This window comes from Bemisia tabaci, chromosome 9 (assembly GCF_918797505.1).
Source record: "Bemisia tabaci chromosome 9, PGI_BMITA_v3".
NCBI lineage: Eukaryota > Metazoa > Arthropoda > Insecta > Hemiptera > Aleyrodidae > Bemisia > Bemisia tabaci.
The window spans coordinates 26,462,654-26,478,327 of record NC_092801.1 but is presented as its reverse complement, the minus strand read 5'-3'; the positions used below and the strand labels follow the sequence as shown (position 1 = coordinate 26,478,327).

Sequence of the window (15,674 nt, the reverse complement as noted above, 5' to 3'; positions counted from 1 at the left end):
AGTTAAACTAGTCTAAATGCATATTCTATGAAAAATTTGCTCCCAAATTTCAATATTTAAGCATAAATAAGTCAGTTTGAACATTCTTCTTGCCATTAGGGTCCACTTAATTTCGAAACTTCAAACACGTGTTTCTCGAAATAGCAAAACCTGCACTTCGATGCCTTGTCCTCCAAGCCTCTCAAATGTGATTTTTCTCTTGAAAATTCACCCATCTGACATTTCGTTTTCTATTCGAAGGAATAAAACTGCGTGGAGCGTGAAAGAATCCTTGTTTACCTTTGCCGTGCTACGGAAAAACGCCGTATGAACATCCGAGAGTTGCCAAATTTCCTCTCCTAAAAGATTAATTTTTGAGACGAATAATGAGTATTTCTACTTGAAATCTTCTGATACTTTAGATCACATTGCGATTTCTCCTGAAAATAGGACGGAAAATTTACGCAAGCTTTCCAGAAAACTCGTATTTTACCGACAGAAATTTGGCAACTCACAAAGGTTCATACGGCGTTCTTCCATAGCACGGCAGACCTGGTGACTGCTTATCTTCGCTCAATTTGCGATAGCCTTGAAACGGAAATGAAGGACACGCCAAAAATAACTGTTGTATTGATCCGCATGTCATATCTCTTTAACGACTGGTGTTCACGGATTTATAATCTATCGCAGATTTTTACATTTTTGTAGGGACTGTGACACCTAATTTCCTTACTTTTAATTCATAACTTCATATATTTTTTAGGTTTATATCATTTACAAATTATGCACAACCCCCTTCACCTGATACCGGGTGATGCATTTCAAGGACTGGAAAGGTCTTTATCTGAGCTGGAGATTTCTCACAGTTACTTAGCAACAATACCAAGCAGAGCTATGCGGCATCTTCAAAAATTAAAATACCTGAACTTAGAGGGTAAGATGACATTCTGTTTATCTATCTTTGGATTCTAAAAAGTCCCTGCCTATAGTCCATTCGAGTGTGATATTCAAATTCAAAAATTATCTCGCATATATTCCTTGTTCCAAAGATTGAAGCTAAACGTAAGTGAGAAAATTGCTCCCTTTCAAATGTTTTCCATGTAAATTATAAATATGAAAACATACACTTATCTATAATTACCACGAATTCGATCGAATGGTTAAGTTCCACAAGTCTTGATAACATTTTTTGCTGCGATTGACACCTTACATATTGTAACATATGGTTAACAGCCATAAAAGGGTGATGACTGATAATTGTCCCTGATAATTGTCCTTTAGGGAGTGTTGAATCCCCGAAAGTAAAAGTTTCCATCTGTCGCCGAGAGGCCAGTGGAGGGTTTTTTTGGTCTCTATTCTTGACTCCAGCGTTCTGATTGTTAAAATTGATAGACAAAGCTATCGACAAAGAAGATAAAAATGGATATGAAAGGAACCTGTTGGTGGAAGTAGGTGGTTGCAATGGACTAATGATGTAGGCAGTGGACTAACTAACGACAATCCACGAGAGACCCTATAGTTAGTCCATCATTCACCCCCCCCCCCCCTTAGTCCATAAGAACCACTCATTTCAACCGACAGGATCGTTCCACACTCCTTATTTCATCTTAGTCTATCGCTTTGTCTATCAATTTCACCATTCAGCCCCGCGGCAGGGTTGCATGGTTGCAACCCTGCCGATCTGATCAAAAACTTTGACCGTTCACTTATTTACTGCACCACAGTGGTCTTGAAGCAAAAAAAAGGAAGAAGAAAAAAAAAAATGGGACAAGAGATGTACCCTGAAACGGTTTGCAGTGGGGTTGTCTACTGCACGTGCGTGGTCTCAAAATCGCGTAAAATCAAAATTTTGGTTGATCCTAATTTCAAGATATCGTTATTTGAAATTTTCACCGTAATTTCAAGTATTCTACTAATTTTGATCCGCTTGTTTATTTATTTGTCCATTAAAACGGTGTTGATCGAATCACGTTTTTATTTTCTTTCGATTCATTTCAATTGGATACATACCCTCTCGTTACACGTATACTACCTTTCATACTCCTTTTTTTAAAGTGAACAATTCGCCTTCTGCTGCGTCCGCAGCAATTGTTGTTACGAATATGTTGTGCGGGGTCATTTTGGTTCATTACATACTCGACTCTTTGAAGGCGTTTAATGTGCGCAAGTAGTGCTATCTGTCGGAGAAGGGACGAAGTAGGGATTGAGCGATTCGTTCAATCTCGCTTCTGTTGTTCTCCAACAGAGTGCTCTACTTGCGCACATTAAACGCCTTCAAAGAGTCGAGTATGTAATGAACCAAAATGACCACGCACAACATATTCGTAACAACAATTGCTGCGGACGCAGCAGAAGGCGAATTGTTCACTTTAAAAAAAGGAGTATGATAGGTAGTCTGCACGTGACGAGAGGGTATGTGTCCGATCGAAATGAATCGAACGAAAAATAAAAACGTGACCCGATCAACACCGTTTCAAAGCAAAAATAAATAAAAAAAGCTGATCAAAATCAGTGGAAAATATGAATTTACTACGAAAATTCCGAATCGCGATATTTCGAAATTAGGGTCAGCCAAAATTTTGATTTTCCGCGATTTTAAGTCCACGCACACCATAGACTCACCTCCTGCAAACCGTTTTTGGGTACATGTTTTCGCATATTTTTGCTTCAAGACCACTGTGGTACCTTGCTGACGGTCACAATATTCGAGGGTGTAGTTTTCTCAGAGACAAGAGACCCTCCACTAGTATCTTGGCCATTGTGGAAGCTTTTACTTTCGGGACTTCAGCATTCTACTGGTGACTTACCTACATGGTTGATGTTCAACAACGTGTCGGCAGTCTCGTTTTGCAAACAAGCCGAAAATGGCCGACGTTTGGGAAAGTTGTTTGGCCCATGACGTCATCCGAAGCTCATCATCGACCATGTAGGTAAGTCAACAGCCGGAACTAGGGTGATGACAGTTGCTCCCTAGTAATGGGCCTGTTGCATGCAAGAGATACAGCCGTGCGAATAGACTTTTTAGAGGTTAAATGACACGAAAATTACGATGGTCACATTAAAAAAGTCTGAAATACACTCCTTACTGCGCAATTTGTGTTGTTAGGAACGCGCTTTTTCAAATTTCCCGCGTCTGGGGGCAGTTTTCTAACGGAAACAATTAACGGCAACTCGCGGCTATTTCCGGTCAACTAAAACTGACAACATAACCTAAAAATCGGAGCTCGTGACATCGTGAAATGAAATGTAGAAGGATTGCGTTGGATATTTAAAAGTTGATCGATTTGGTTACTGCATAAAGCGTATATGGACCACTGTAGGAGATCACGTTGGGTTTGTAAACAAACTGAAGGAAAAAATAACAACAACAACAACGACTCGGCATCTTCCGGAAATCACCGAGCCCGCCGTTTGCTTGTTTCCGGTGATTAGAAAACTGCCCCCAGGCGCGGGAAATTTGAAAAAGCGCGTTCCTAACAACGCAAATTGCGCAGTAAGGAGTGTATTTAGACTTTTTTAATGTGACCATCGTAATTTTCGTGTCATTTAACCTCTAAAAAGTCTATTCGCGCGGCTGTATCTCTTGCATGTAACAGTCCCATTACATTGTCCATAAGGAATTGTTGAAACCCCGAAAGTAAAAGCTTCTTCCTGTCGCTAGGAGGCCAGTGGAGGGTCTCTTGTCTCTGAGTTTTCTACTTCTCCGCAAATCGCTCTCAATGTTTCCGTAAACTCATGTTGCAGACAACGACATCTCGGACATCAGCATGGAGTCGTGGCGCGGCCTGGAGCACTCCCTGCGGATGCTGTCCCTGCGCGACAACGTGATCTCGAACCTGCCCCGCGGCGTGTTCAGCTCCCTGCAGGCCCTCGAGTACCTGGACCTCTCCGGCAACTCCATCGCCGAACTCGACGGCGAGCTCTTCATGCAGGGGCCGCCGCTTCTCATGCAGCTCTTCCTCGCCGACAACCAGATCAAATACGTCCCTTACCCCCAGGTCGCCACGCTCAGGTCAGCTTCCCTATATTTCTCATAAGTCGTCGACAGGTCCTTCGTGAGGGGTCCCAAATTTCGCGCATTCCTTTTGTTATTTCATTAGATATTTTTCTTAGAACTCACGTCTATTCTGCCTCGTTTATCTCCTTCTCTTCTCCTTCCGCTACTCACTTTCTTCTTCTTTCCCAGGTTCTTTCGCGTCCTTTTTTCGTATCTCTTCTCCTTCTTCCTCTTTCTAATCCTCCCTTCCTTTCCTTCTTCTAATCGATCCTCTCCATCACTCACCTCTTCTTTTTCCTGTTCTTCTTGTTCTTGCTGTTCCCTTCTATTTTCCTCTCGTCCTGCTGCCTCTTATTCTTTTTCTTCTTCTTCCTCTTCCTTTCCCTCCTGGTATCCACCGTCCCCTGCTTCTCTCACTTCCTCTTCTCCTTCTTCTTCTTCATGTCTCTCGTCCACCCTCTTCTTCTTCTATTTTCTCAGCATCCTCCATCCTCTCTCTCTCTCTCCTCTCTTCCGCTTGTTAATTCCTCTTCTTCTGCTTCTTCTTCTTCTTCTTCTTCTTCTTCTTCTTCTTCTTCCAGTCTATCTTTTCATTCTTCTGCTACTTCTTCCGTTTTTTTCAGTATCCTCCATCCTCTCCTTCTCCCACGTCTCCTCCGTCCTCTTGTCTGTCTTCTCCTTCTTCTTCTTCATGATCTTCCTCTTCATCTAGGTCTGTAATCCCAAAAATTCATCAGGTCCTCAAAGATGTCTCTAAGTCCCTAGTCTAAATCAGTAAACACTGTTGTATTTGTAAAAAAAATGAGAACGATGAGAAAGCCGTACGTGCGCAAAAATGATTGGATGATAGTGAAGTCAGACCTCCAGCACCTCTCCCATTTTTTCTTTAGAAAATAATAGTTTATCCAACTTTTTGCAAAACCAATGAACTAAAACTCGTGAAAAGTGCCCATGTATCATAAATTTTGGTGTTTAATCCACCCAATACCTTAAAATCTATCAAAATCCCAAGTCAAAGGGAGATTTTGGGGGTCTTATACCTCCTGGGGTAAAAAAAACCTTGGTCCCCTCACAGGGCCCCATTAAATTCTTCTTTAACTCGTAATTTCAATAATTTTAAAGCCATAAATGAAATTGAAGCTAAAAATAAAAAAGGTAGCTTCTTTACATATGTTTTGATCCTTAACCATTGCAAACAAGTAAAAAGCAACAATTACTCTCTCTCTTTCTCTCTCTTAAAAAAAAGCTTTAGCTCATAATGTCATATATCTGTCGCTTTAATCTATGACAAAATCATGTTGATTTGAAAAGTAAAATCAAAGCCATCCCCAGTTTCACAATACCACGAACACCCAAATAGATTTCCCCGCAAAATGGTGTGGACCCAGCACCATTTCTCCACCTTGTTACATTCGCGCTATCTTAACAATCTTCCTCATCATAACTCTACTATGCTAAGTAAGAACACCGTATGAGCCATCAGGTGTTGCCAAATTTCTTTCAAAAAATTACGCATTGTCAGGAAAATTTGTGGACGTTTCTTCTCCGACTTCTTAAAGGATTTTATTCGTAATTTGATCTGAAAAGTCTAAAAATTTCAGGGAAAATATTTATAATTTTCTTCAAAAATAAATATGTTCCAAAAAGAAATTTGACAACATTTGATTGCTTATGCGGTGCTTTTACTTAGCGAGGCAGTGCTTATACGTACATCTCAAAGATACCCACGACCACAGATTCCTATTAATCTTCCATCCGTCGATTGTTTTAAGTCGATGCATTCCATAGTTCTGCAACAAGGGGGCAACACTCCATATCCGCATCTATACAGCCGACCTCGGATTTTGCATTCGCACTGATTCCTCCACGGTAAGCAGGTGTTTGGGTGAAGATTACTTGCGAATGCCGTGGAGATGATCATCACAGCCATGAGCACAAAAACGAGCAGAGGAAGCATACGTGCTTTTTCCTGCAAACAGAGAATTCTCTTATTTAGATCAATTGGCTGCATGAAGTTTGCGGAAATCTTGTGCATAGATAACGATTGCGCACAATCTCCGTAAATGTCATTTGCGCGCAAATTTGGAAAAAAGAAGGAAAAAATGATCGTGATAAAACCACGACTTGTCACAGCAACTGCAAGTATGGGAGGGGCTATTTTTTGAAAATTTTCCGGGGGATATTTTCGCCCCTCGCTCTGGGGGTATCCTTCCCCTCCACTCGACATCAGCAAATGCCCCCTCCCCTCCAACATACTCTGGATCTGCTACTGTCGCGTTGTGTCTGATGATACAGTATCAAATATTGAACAAAAAGACTTGTTGAGTCAATCACCTGGTATGCGGAATTGAGATTATTTCTGGAATAGGATGCACTTTTTCTTCAGACGTCTACAACTTTTCGAACGCGCTCGAGAATGAGCAATTCGAGGTAATGAGTGCGCCTTGAGCTACTCAGAAAATTCAGCAGTAAATACTCGAACTCAATCGACGCGCAGTGGATCAAGTCAATAGGAGAGGTCGGACAAAATTTGGAAATTTTAAACACTCATAACTCCGTTTTTACGAAACTTTGATGTTCTGAAAGTGGTTCTGTTGGTTTCCTCGTGAAATGCTCTTCGTTGAGCACCCCTTGAAATTTAAAATGTGACGAAATAGAAATAAAAATTTGCAGTTTTAGTAAAAAATTTCATTTCTGACCTCTTAATTAACTCGATTTTTTGTGCGACGCGTAGTGATCCGCCACAAATGAAATGGTGATGTATCGTCGAGCCGCAAGCAATAAAACAGGTAATTACCCGATCGGAAATACAGGGTGTCATTGATAGGAAGTTCTTGAAAAGTCATTCAAAAAACAAGGAACGTTAGAGAATTTTAACCGACCATAAGAAATCAGAGAATTTCATTCCACAGAAAAAAGTAGGGGAAAATTCAGAGAATTTTGCCGAGGAACTTTAAAAAATCCTTCTTTCCGGCGGCTGAAACATTTTATCATTCTCTATCACAACCGTACGTTCCTCGCTTTATTGCTGAAAGCTAGGACATTGACCCTATAGCCTATACATTTTGAGTTTCTCGGCTTTTAAGCGACGTTGCACTAAATTGTTCTTGTGGAAATTATTTTCTCAAGAAATTGTATACAAGAAATTGCATCAAAAGGTCACAGAGTGGTTGTGCCTCTTTTCTTTTACATTTTTCTTTTCTTTGTACACCTCACATTTAATTTTTGCATCATTCTATTTCCAGGTCTCTGCGCACCTTAGATTTAAGTTACAACCTGATCTCAAACTTGCACTCGGCTGTGACGGAGCCTGGATTCCACCACAAACTTAGTCTTGATATTCTCCGCCTTGATTACAACGATATTCAATTCCTTCCACCAGGTTCCTTCCAACACCTCGATATCGTCAACAAAACCTACTTGAACGGGAATCCGCTTTCGCTAGTTCAGGTTGGTATCTCTTTTTCGTAACATCGTATGAGTACGTATAAGAAACCCGAATAATTTTAAAGTCCCTTATTTGGTCCCTACAGCGTGATCATCCACAGAAATATGAGCCGCAGTATAAGGAAATGCTCGGTATACAGAATGATCCAGGGTTAAAAGGCCATACTGCAGGAGTGTGTTCTATGGGTCAAAATTAGACTTTTTTGTTGTATAAAGTTTTTCCCAAAAGTGCCCCCCGTCGGAGCTACGACCTCCCCAAAAGTTCGAAAAGTAAACAGTTTAGTCAGTTTTTCCCGAATTTTGGCAACAGTTATGTGTACCAAATCTCATGAAAATTTGTACTCCCCTATACTTTTAGGCTCTGAATTCATAAATGATCTAAAAGATATCTAAATCTCAATTTAAGGAGGGGGCTTGGAGGTGTTTTGACTCCTGCAGTCTGGCCGTTTAACCCTGGGCCACCCTGTATAATGTGACCATCGTGATTTTTGTGTCATTTTACCACTAAAAAGTCCACACTCACATGATTGTATATCTTGCATTAGAGAAGTGCTTGAAACGCAAAGCCCTGACACATGTAAGGGCACAATTCTCAAGGATGGATACCAGTGTCGAGGTGTGAATGATCGATTTTCGATATATCCCTAATTGAAGTTATAGTAAAGAATCGATTTTTGAGGTGTTCGCTAGGACACCCTGTTTATCGATTTTTTACCGTAGGATTAAATGGGAGATCAATCTATAAATCGCAAAGCACGCTACGCCGCTGATGGATACCCAAACACTGGGCCGAATTTTGTCGGTTCCTTCACATAGAGGTGCAACATTCATCGATGGGTCCAAACCGCATCACCGATCAATCAGAAACGCTAATAAGCCAGACTTAAGTGCGGTCGAGACAATTTTCGAAACTCACAGGCGCCAACGCCCCAAATGCGCCTAAAAAATTGGCCATGGCGCCTAAAAAATGAAGGCTCTGCGCCAACGTGGCCCGTAAAAATTGCCCCCAAAAATTTGAATTTTCATATCAGGTGATTATTCGACATTTTCAGCACTACAACTATCTACCTTTTCACTAAATGCACCGTAATATATAGGCAAAAAGTCAATTTGGCCCCTAAAAAATCTTCAATGGCGCCTAAACATCGGGCTTGATGCGCCACTTGGCTCCTGAAATTAAAAGGTGAGTTTCGAACATTGGGTTGAGACATCCTAAGTATATCTAAGTACGGTGGAAGGACCGACAAAATTTGGGCTCTTGAAATTTTTCTAAGTGATTTTATTTTCTGCAGACGGATGCTTTCCGGGACGCGCGGATCAGGGAGCTGTACCTGGTGGACTGCGGGTTGCAGGAGATCTCGCCGTCGGCGTTCTCGGGCCTGGAGCCCTCGCTGCAGGTGCTGGACCTCTCGAAGAACAACCTGACCCAGCTCCCGGCCACCCTCCTCCTCGAGTTCGACTTCCTCAAGACCCTCAACGTCCGCGACAACGTCCTCTTCGACCTGCAGGGCAGCGACGAGAGCAGCGCCCACCAGTTCCAGTACTCCATCCACAAGCTCGACCTCAGCGGCAAGAGCAATCAACCGGTTGCGCTTCAGGATTTGCGCAGGTCAGCAGGCTAAATTGATAGACACGGTTGCCCTAGACTTCCTCTGTAGAGAGAGTTGAGACAACGCAGCTTATGGATGTCACAAACGAGAATAAAGATTACACAAATCGGACCTTTTTTGTAATCTTTGATCAACCCATCCCCGCATTCCTAACTCCGTTTCCTCTCTCACCCCATTTGTTCCTTACCGTACCCCCGATTCCCAGGTCCATTCTAGTTTATAATCTTTGCAATTGATGAAAATGTAATATTTATTCCCGTTTGTGACTCTGTGAGGGCCTGAAATACGGGGAGAATCAGAAATTGATTCAAATTGTCTTTAATCTCGGTATAAAGGGACTCTAGGTTGCCACAGTCAGGAAATACCAAGAATACCGCGAAAACCGGGAAGTGTTAGAGAATTTCAAAAAATTGGGGAAAACCTGGAAATGTCAGGGAAAACGACGAAAATGTCAAAGAAAAATCGTTAAGTCGTCACCTTCCGGCCAAAGTATAACAAGCGCCATGTGACGTTTCAAAATTTCCGCCGCCATTTTATTTTTTGACGGATAAATTGTTGGATGAATCTGTTTAAGAATTTCACTGAATTGATTTGTGCTGCCGATAAAACATTTTTAAACGGATGCATCCAACAATTTATCTGTAAAAAAGAATATGGCGGCGGAAATTTTAAACGTCACATGTTGCTTGTAATACTTTAATTGGCGAAAGGTGACAAGTCACCTTTATTTGCCTTCTCGAGAGGGTTTGACGTTTCGAACAACAAATGCCTCAAAACTATTTAGAATTTCGTCTTTTTAACCATCTGGCATATCTTCAACTGTCAGCGAATTTTACCATTCTGTGCCAGGAAACTCAGGGAAATGTCAGGGACTTTAATTTGCTAAATTCTATGGTAACCCTACACAGACAAATGCTAGACAGAGAGGACATACGGCAAATGAAGCGATCCTACTGCTGGAAGTAGGCGGTTGCAATAGACAAAGGTGGTAAGTGATAGACTAACTAGCGGTAATCGACAAAAGAACTTCAGTTAGTCCATCATTTTCCTCTTCGGTTTAGGACAATCACCCGTTAAAACCAATTGGATCGCTCCATATTCTCTATGTATTCTTTGTCTATCTGTATGTGAATACTCTATGAAAACAGAATGTGATTATCATCTTTGCGATCTCGATCAGTTTTTATGAAAACAAACAAGGGGGGAAAACGGGAAACAAGGCTTAAAATACAACACCAAAAACCCGAGACGTTTCGACTTGAAACTGAGCCATTTTCAGTCGGAAAATATATTAAAAATCAAAAGAAATCGAGGAACATAACCTGAGACCTACATGTTGGTTGCCGAGAGAAACAAACAAAAATTTGAGTGGTTTATTATTAGCCATGTTTCCCGTTTGCCCCCTTATTCGTCACCATTGTCACCATTTTCTCGGGCTACTTCGTAAAAATTTGTATTTAGTTTTTATGATTTGCATAATTTTCATTCTTCAATTCTTTCAGAATGCGGAACCTGCGCTCCTTGATCGTTTCAAGACTGAGACAAAATCACATCGGGGCCGAAGACTTCCAGGAATTCAGCATCGACCTGGAGGAGCTCAAAATTTTACATTCAAATTTGAAGTCGATAAAAAGTCATGCTTTCAAGAATGTGCGAGGGTTGAAAAAGCTTGACCTGTCCTACAACACTATTTCTTCGATGGATAGTGAAGCATTTTCGGATGTAAGGGCGTTTATATATTTTTGAAGTCCCCCTATTACGAGGGGTATTCGAGAAATAAGCTAATATTTGTCATATCTTCTAAACCAATGAAGATAATTTAAATTAGTGAAAAGTTTGTGAATTGTCCTACTCTCAGCTTCCTAGAAAACTTCAGATGTTTAAATTCGGTCTTCTGAGTGCCGAAGGTCGTCAGTTTTCTTACACCCGTCTCACCGTCTCTTACACCGCCTTTTCAACGACTTGAGCGCGCACCGTGCTGTACGCGCAATGCATGAAGTATCCTCCAGACTTGTAAGGCGCCATACCATGCGTCGCGCGAAGCGTGCTGTACGCGCAGTGCATGAAGTATCCTGCGGTCTTTTAAGGCGCTACTATACGTTTGCGTTTGATGCTACTGATGATTTTGAAGCCGCGTGCTTCCGTGCTATCGTCCTGCGAACTCTCCAGTGCGTAAATTTTGGACACGCGGTCGTGGTGCCGGGAGACGGGTGTGGAAAAACTGATCTCACCTGGTCCTCAGAAGACCAAATGTATAAAACTGAAGCATTTTAGAAAGCTGAAAATATAGCAATTCAAAATATGTTTACAGATTTAAAATTTCTTTATTAGTTTAGAGGATATGATAAACATTAACTTACTTTACAATTCCCCCTCGTAGTATGGATTAGAGAGAAAATGAACCGGACAAAACAAAATATAAACCCAAAAATATATATCTGGGACCATGTCGTCGCTCCTCTGACGTAAGGGTGTAACTCTAATTCCACATGAGCTCGGAAAAGCGCAGAGTTTTACGGAGAACAAGGTTCACGTGGAAACCGAGGTACGCCCCCATGTCAGAGGTGAGACGATCTATAGGGAGACATTTTTATTATTAGACTGGAAAAAAAGTCGCTTGGAACTAGAGTCCAAACTCTTAAAAACATTGACAAGAAAAAATACACTTGATTCCATCGCATCGGATTTTTGCATGAATCAAAAGGAAGTCCGCTTTAACCAAGAGGTTCGGCTCTTCATTCAAAGAAAAATCTGATTGCATCAAGAGTATTTTTTCTTGACAATGATAATAAGATTCTGGACTCTAGATCCGAGCGATTTTTTTTACCAGTGTAATAAAAAGTTGAGTGAAAAAATTGAAATTGATTTTTTTGATGGAAAGCTCATGTCCCTTGAAAAATATAAGGTGAGTGATTTTTCAAATTATATATATTTACTTTTAATTTTTTTCCAACCATAGGTGCGAGGCTTGTATTTTTTTGTAGGGTGCGGGGTTCATATTTCTTTGGTTTTCATGTAAAATATATTTTTCAGATCGGTCAATCTCTGACGTCACTGAGATTATCGCACGCGTTTTCTGGGTTACGAAATATACCTGGCGAGGCATTTAAACCTCTCACGAACGTGGCTCATCTCGATTTGAGCTACAACAACTTCCAGATCATCCACGAAACGGCTTTCCACTACCTTAGGAGAGTCAAAATTTTGGAATTGCAGGACAACCACATCGAACAGATCCACAAGGGCACTTTCCAGGTTAGTTTTTCAACAAACGCCTTTTTTTGTATACGTCGAAGGCAATTAGTCAAATCAGGCATTCTACCAAAGGCCAGTAGTCAAATTTTGACAGATTACGGGATTCTGTAAATTTATGGCGAGGAGTTCACGGGTTTTCAATATTTGGGGGAGAATAATACTCTTCAAATCCGCGAACTCTCCTTGTTTCTTCCTTTTTACATGCCTTTAGTACACCTAAATGTTAAAATTTTAAAATTTTTATGTTTTATGACGCGCTGAAAATCTCATGAGAAATGCGCATTCAGGATCGTAAAATCGTTTGAAATACTATTGTATGCTGCATATTTCTTCAGAAAGATTATTCTTACAGAAACAGCGAATTATTTTTTCTAAAATTAGGGTAAAAAATCAAAATTTCGATCTAAATACTTAATTTAAGACCTATTAACTTTCTCAGGGTGACATCCACGGGTTCTTGGAGGAGCTGTATCTATCGTTCAACTTGATCAAGCAGATCAACACACACACGTTCGTGGATATCTCCTCGCTGGCGCACCTATCCTTAGACGACAACCAGATATCGCGAATTGAGCGTCGTGCCTTCATCAATTTGGACAACCTTAGGTTCCTCAACCTTAAAGGCAATAAGATCCATTGGATCTCTGACGAGGCCTTCCAGAACCTGCCAGAACTAGAGCTTCTGGACCTTGCCTACAACCAGCTTAAATCTTTCGATTTTGCCTGTCTTGACCAGGTGAGTCTGCAAAATTACAATTGAATGGGCTAAAAAATGAGGAGCAATAACTAGGCGTTGATATCTCAATAAAAAAAAAAAAAAAAAAAAAAAAAAAAAAAAAAAAAAAAAAAAGTTGGATTTTGCAATCGCTAGCGATAGTAATATTCGTCATGGGAACGTTAGCTTCTCGGATATGAAAATGTTAAGGTACAGTTCGTTTGTAGTATCTTCTGAATTGAAGGGGCTATGTAATTTTGTGTTGACATCTCTTTTTTAACACTTTTAATTATTTTCTTTGCATACAAGAAAGCTGATATGTACCAATTATTTATTTTCGTTGGATTATTTATGGTTTTCGGAAGTTACCGCATTTAAGTTTCAGGTTCGCTTATTCGGCGTAAAGTATACAAAAGGTGTCCCAAAAGCACCGGGACTTGTTCTGTAACTTCGAAAGTAAGATGGATACAGACATGATCTTGATCTCATTTTAAAGATCAACTCAATACCTATCGATTAAAACCAAGATCAGCTCAATCGGATAAAAATTGACCAAGTTATGGCACTTTGAAATCAGCGAGGAAAGTTTACGCCTACGGTTTTTAAGGAAGATTCTTCATCGCCGTAAATCGAAAAGTCGGCCTATAAAGTGATGCTTATTGTGTTTTTTTCATTTTCGAGGTGTCATTTATCAACATTTTGTACCACCAAACACAACAGTTGACAGTGCGTATTATTGCAAAGTGCTAAAGGAGTTGAGAATGCACATTTCCCGGAAACGGTCGGACTTGAAAGCTTCGTGGATACTCCATCAAGACAAGCGCGGCCTCACACATCGAGCTTAACACGTGAATTTATGAGTAAAAATGGAGTTGAAACAATCCCTCATCCCCCTTACAGCCCTGACTTGGCTCCATGTGATTTTTGGATGTTTCCTACACTTAAAAAGGAGCTTCGTGGACGAAGATTCGAATCGAAGACCGAAATCCAGAATGCAATTCAAAACTTTTTCAACGCCATCCCAGAGGAAGAATTCAGGAAAACAATGTTGGATAAGTGGCAAGAGCGCATGAAAAAGTGCATCCGGTTTGATGGACGGTACTTTGAAAAGCAAAAGGAAGTTATGGAAGATTCGGAGGAAAGTGGATACGAATATTAACTTTTTGAATCCTGGTAAGCGAAAAATCTTCCTAAAAACCGTAGGGGTAAACTTTCCTCACTAATTTCAAATTGTCATAACTCGGTCAATTTTTATCCGATTGAGCTGATCTTGGTTTTAATCGATAGGTATTGAGTTGATCTTTAAAATGAGACCAAAATCATGTCTGTATCTATCTTACTTTTGAAGTTACAGAACCAGTCCCGGTACTTTTGGGACACCCTACGTATGATATTTTTACTCTACACATATGCCTGAATACGCATCATAAGGGACCTATGTGCTTCCTAAGTTGCCAAGTATTAATTATTGTTTGATGATTGGTCTAAAACATTCAATACAACCAGTAAAAATTAACTGTCCCCTGCGAGATTCGAACCCCCGCTCGCACAAAAAGTGACATTTACCCGACGTCAGAATGGTGTCTCTGCTGACTGAGCCATCTCGCCGTATGAGAGCGATGGGAGAAAATAGCACAGTTAAGTGATCTCGGACGCTGAGCGGGGCTTCACAAAAGACGACCTTGAGATTTCGGCAGTTCGGCCACTGGCGTCATAAGAGACATCGGATTAAAGCGCATTACTCTGTGAGACATTGTTTACCTATGCTGTCATATGTCACAAGGTTCATCTCAGTATGGATTTGCGATCGCGGCAGTAAGCTGAGGCAATATTTCTGTATTCATGGATTAAATCCATCAATCGAGTTCTGATTTTGGCTCATATATCCGTAACGGGTCCTCCAGAGCAATTTTCCACCTTGTACGATGGTTATTATTTCTTTATATCTATGTTTAAAATTTGAGGTGGGATAATGGCGGCTTCTCAAGAGCAACGAGGTAGGCGATCTTTTGCACCAACGAACAGAAAACTGATGGCGAAAAGTAACCAATCGGAACCTCCCAAAAAAAAGAATTTGCCTAAAAACGGAACTTCGTGGTTCTGCGCAGATTTACCAGTCAGACACGACATCGCCAGGTGGAAAAAAACTCGCTGAAAGTGAATTTTAGCAATCAACACAACTTGACGTAGAGACATGATTGGCTAAAAAATACAACGGTTTTTGATACATCGGAAAATCAACCAAAAATCGGAGACTGGGCGAAACGCTCAAGGTCGCAGAGGTATAGGGAATCCCATAGCGAAAGCAACGGAACGATTCTAATATCATGGGGAACTCCGTTCCCATGACAAAAAAAACAACTGTAACTATTTTTCCAAGCATTTCATTTGATCAGATTTACAATTTGACTTCCGGAGTATAATAGTTGCTCTAGAGAAATCACACTTGTATCAACGGTGCAACAGAGAGGTATTTTGAATAACATAGCTTGGTTTCGTATCCCCAGATTCAAAGCTCCTTCATTTTATCGGATATGCCAATTCATCTCCGTTAAGTTAGAATAGTTGCTCGAGAGGAATCATACTTGCATTGAAGGCGCAACGGTGGGGTAGCCTGAGTAAGTCGCGTGGTGGCAGGTCTACAGATTCAAAATGCCTTCATTTCATTAGA

The 15,674-nt window shown here is 40.7% G+C and overlaps 2 protein-coding genes across 7 annotated transcripts in view; one reads left to right on the top strand and one right to left on the bottom strand.

Moving 5' to 3' along the window:
• The window catches only part of chp (leucine rich repeat containing G protein-coupled receptor chaoptin), a 75,479-nt gene that overhangs the window by 45,626 nt on the left and 14,179 nt on the right, over positions 1-15,674 (top strand). For all 6 annotated transcript variants that reach the window (XM_072303939.1, XM_072303936.1, XM_072303937.1 and 3 more), the window contains 7 exons: positions 743-913; positions 3,724-3,991; positions 7,222-7,426; positions 8,716-9,032; positions 10,536-10,755; positions 12,067-12,288; positions 12,728-13,024. In XM_072303939.1, coding sequence (XP_072160040.1) covers positions 743-913; positions 3,724-3,991; positions 7,222-7,426; positions 8,716-9,032; positions 10,536-10,755; positions 12,067-12,288; positions 12,728-13,024 — 1,700 coding nt within the window. The remainder of the gene's footprint in view (positions 1-742; positions 914-3,723; positions 3,992-7,221; positions 7,427-8,715; positions 9,033-10,535; positions 10,756-12,066; positions 12,289-12,727; positions 13,025-15,674) is intronic.
• Positions 4,021-8,886, bottom strand: LOC140225360 (uncharacterized). The gene is made up of 3 exons (XM_072303943.1): positions 8,755-8,886; positions 5,705-5,945; positions 4,021-4,690 (listed from the first exon to the last, which is right to left on the bottom strand). The coding sequence occupies exons 2-3, from the start codon at positions 5,931-5,933 to the stop codon at positions 4,596-4,598; spliced, it is 324 nt and encodes a 107-aa protein (XP_072160044.1). The 5' UTR covers positions 5,934-5,945; positions 8,755-8,886; the 3' UTR covers positions 4,021-4,595.

Coding starts and splice junctions, on each gene's coding strand:
- LOC140225360 (XM_072303943.1), bottom strand. CDS start 5,933: ATGCTTCCTCTGCTCGTTTTTGTGCTCATGGCTGTGATGATCATCTCC. Junction 4,691..5,704: donor ATTAATAGGAATCTGTGGTC/GTGGGTATCTTT, acceptor TTGGGATTACAG/ACCTAGATGAAGAGGAAGAT.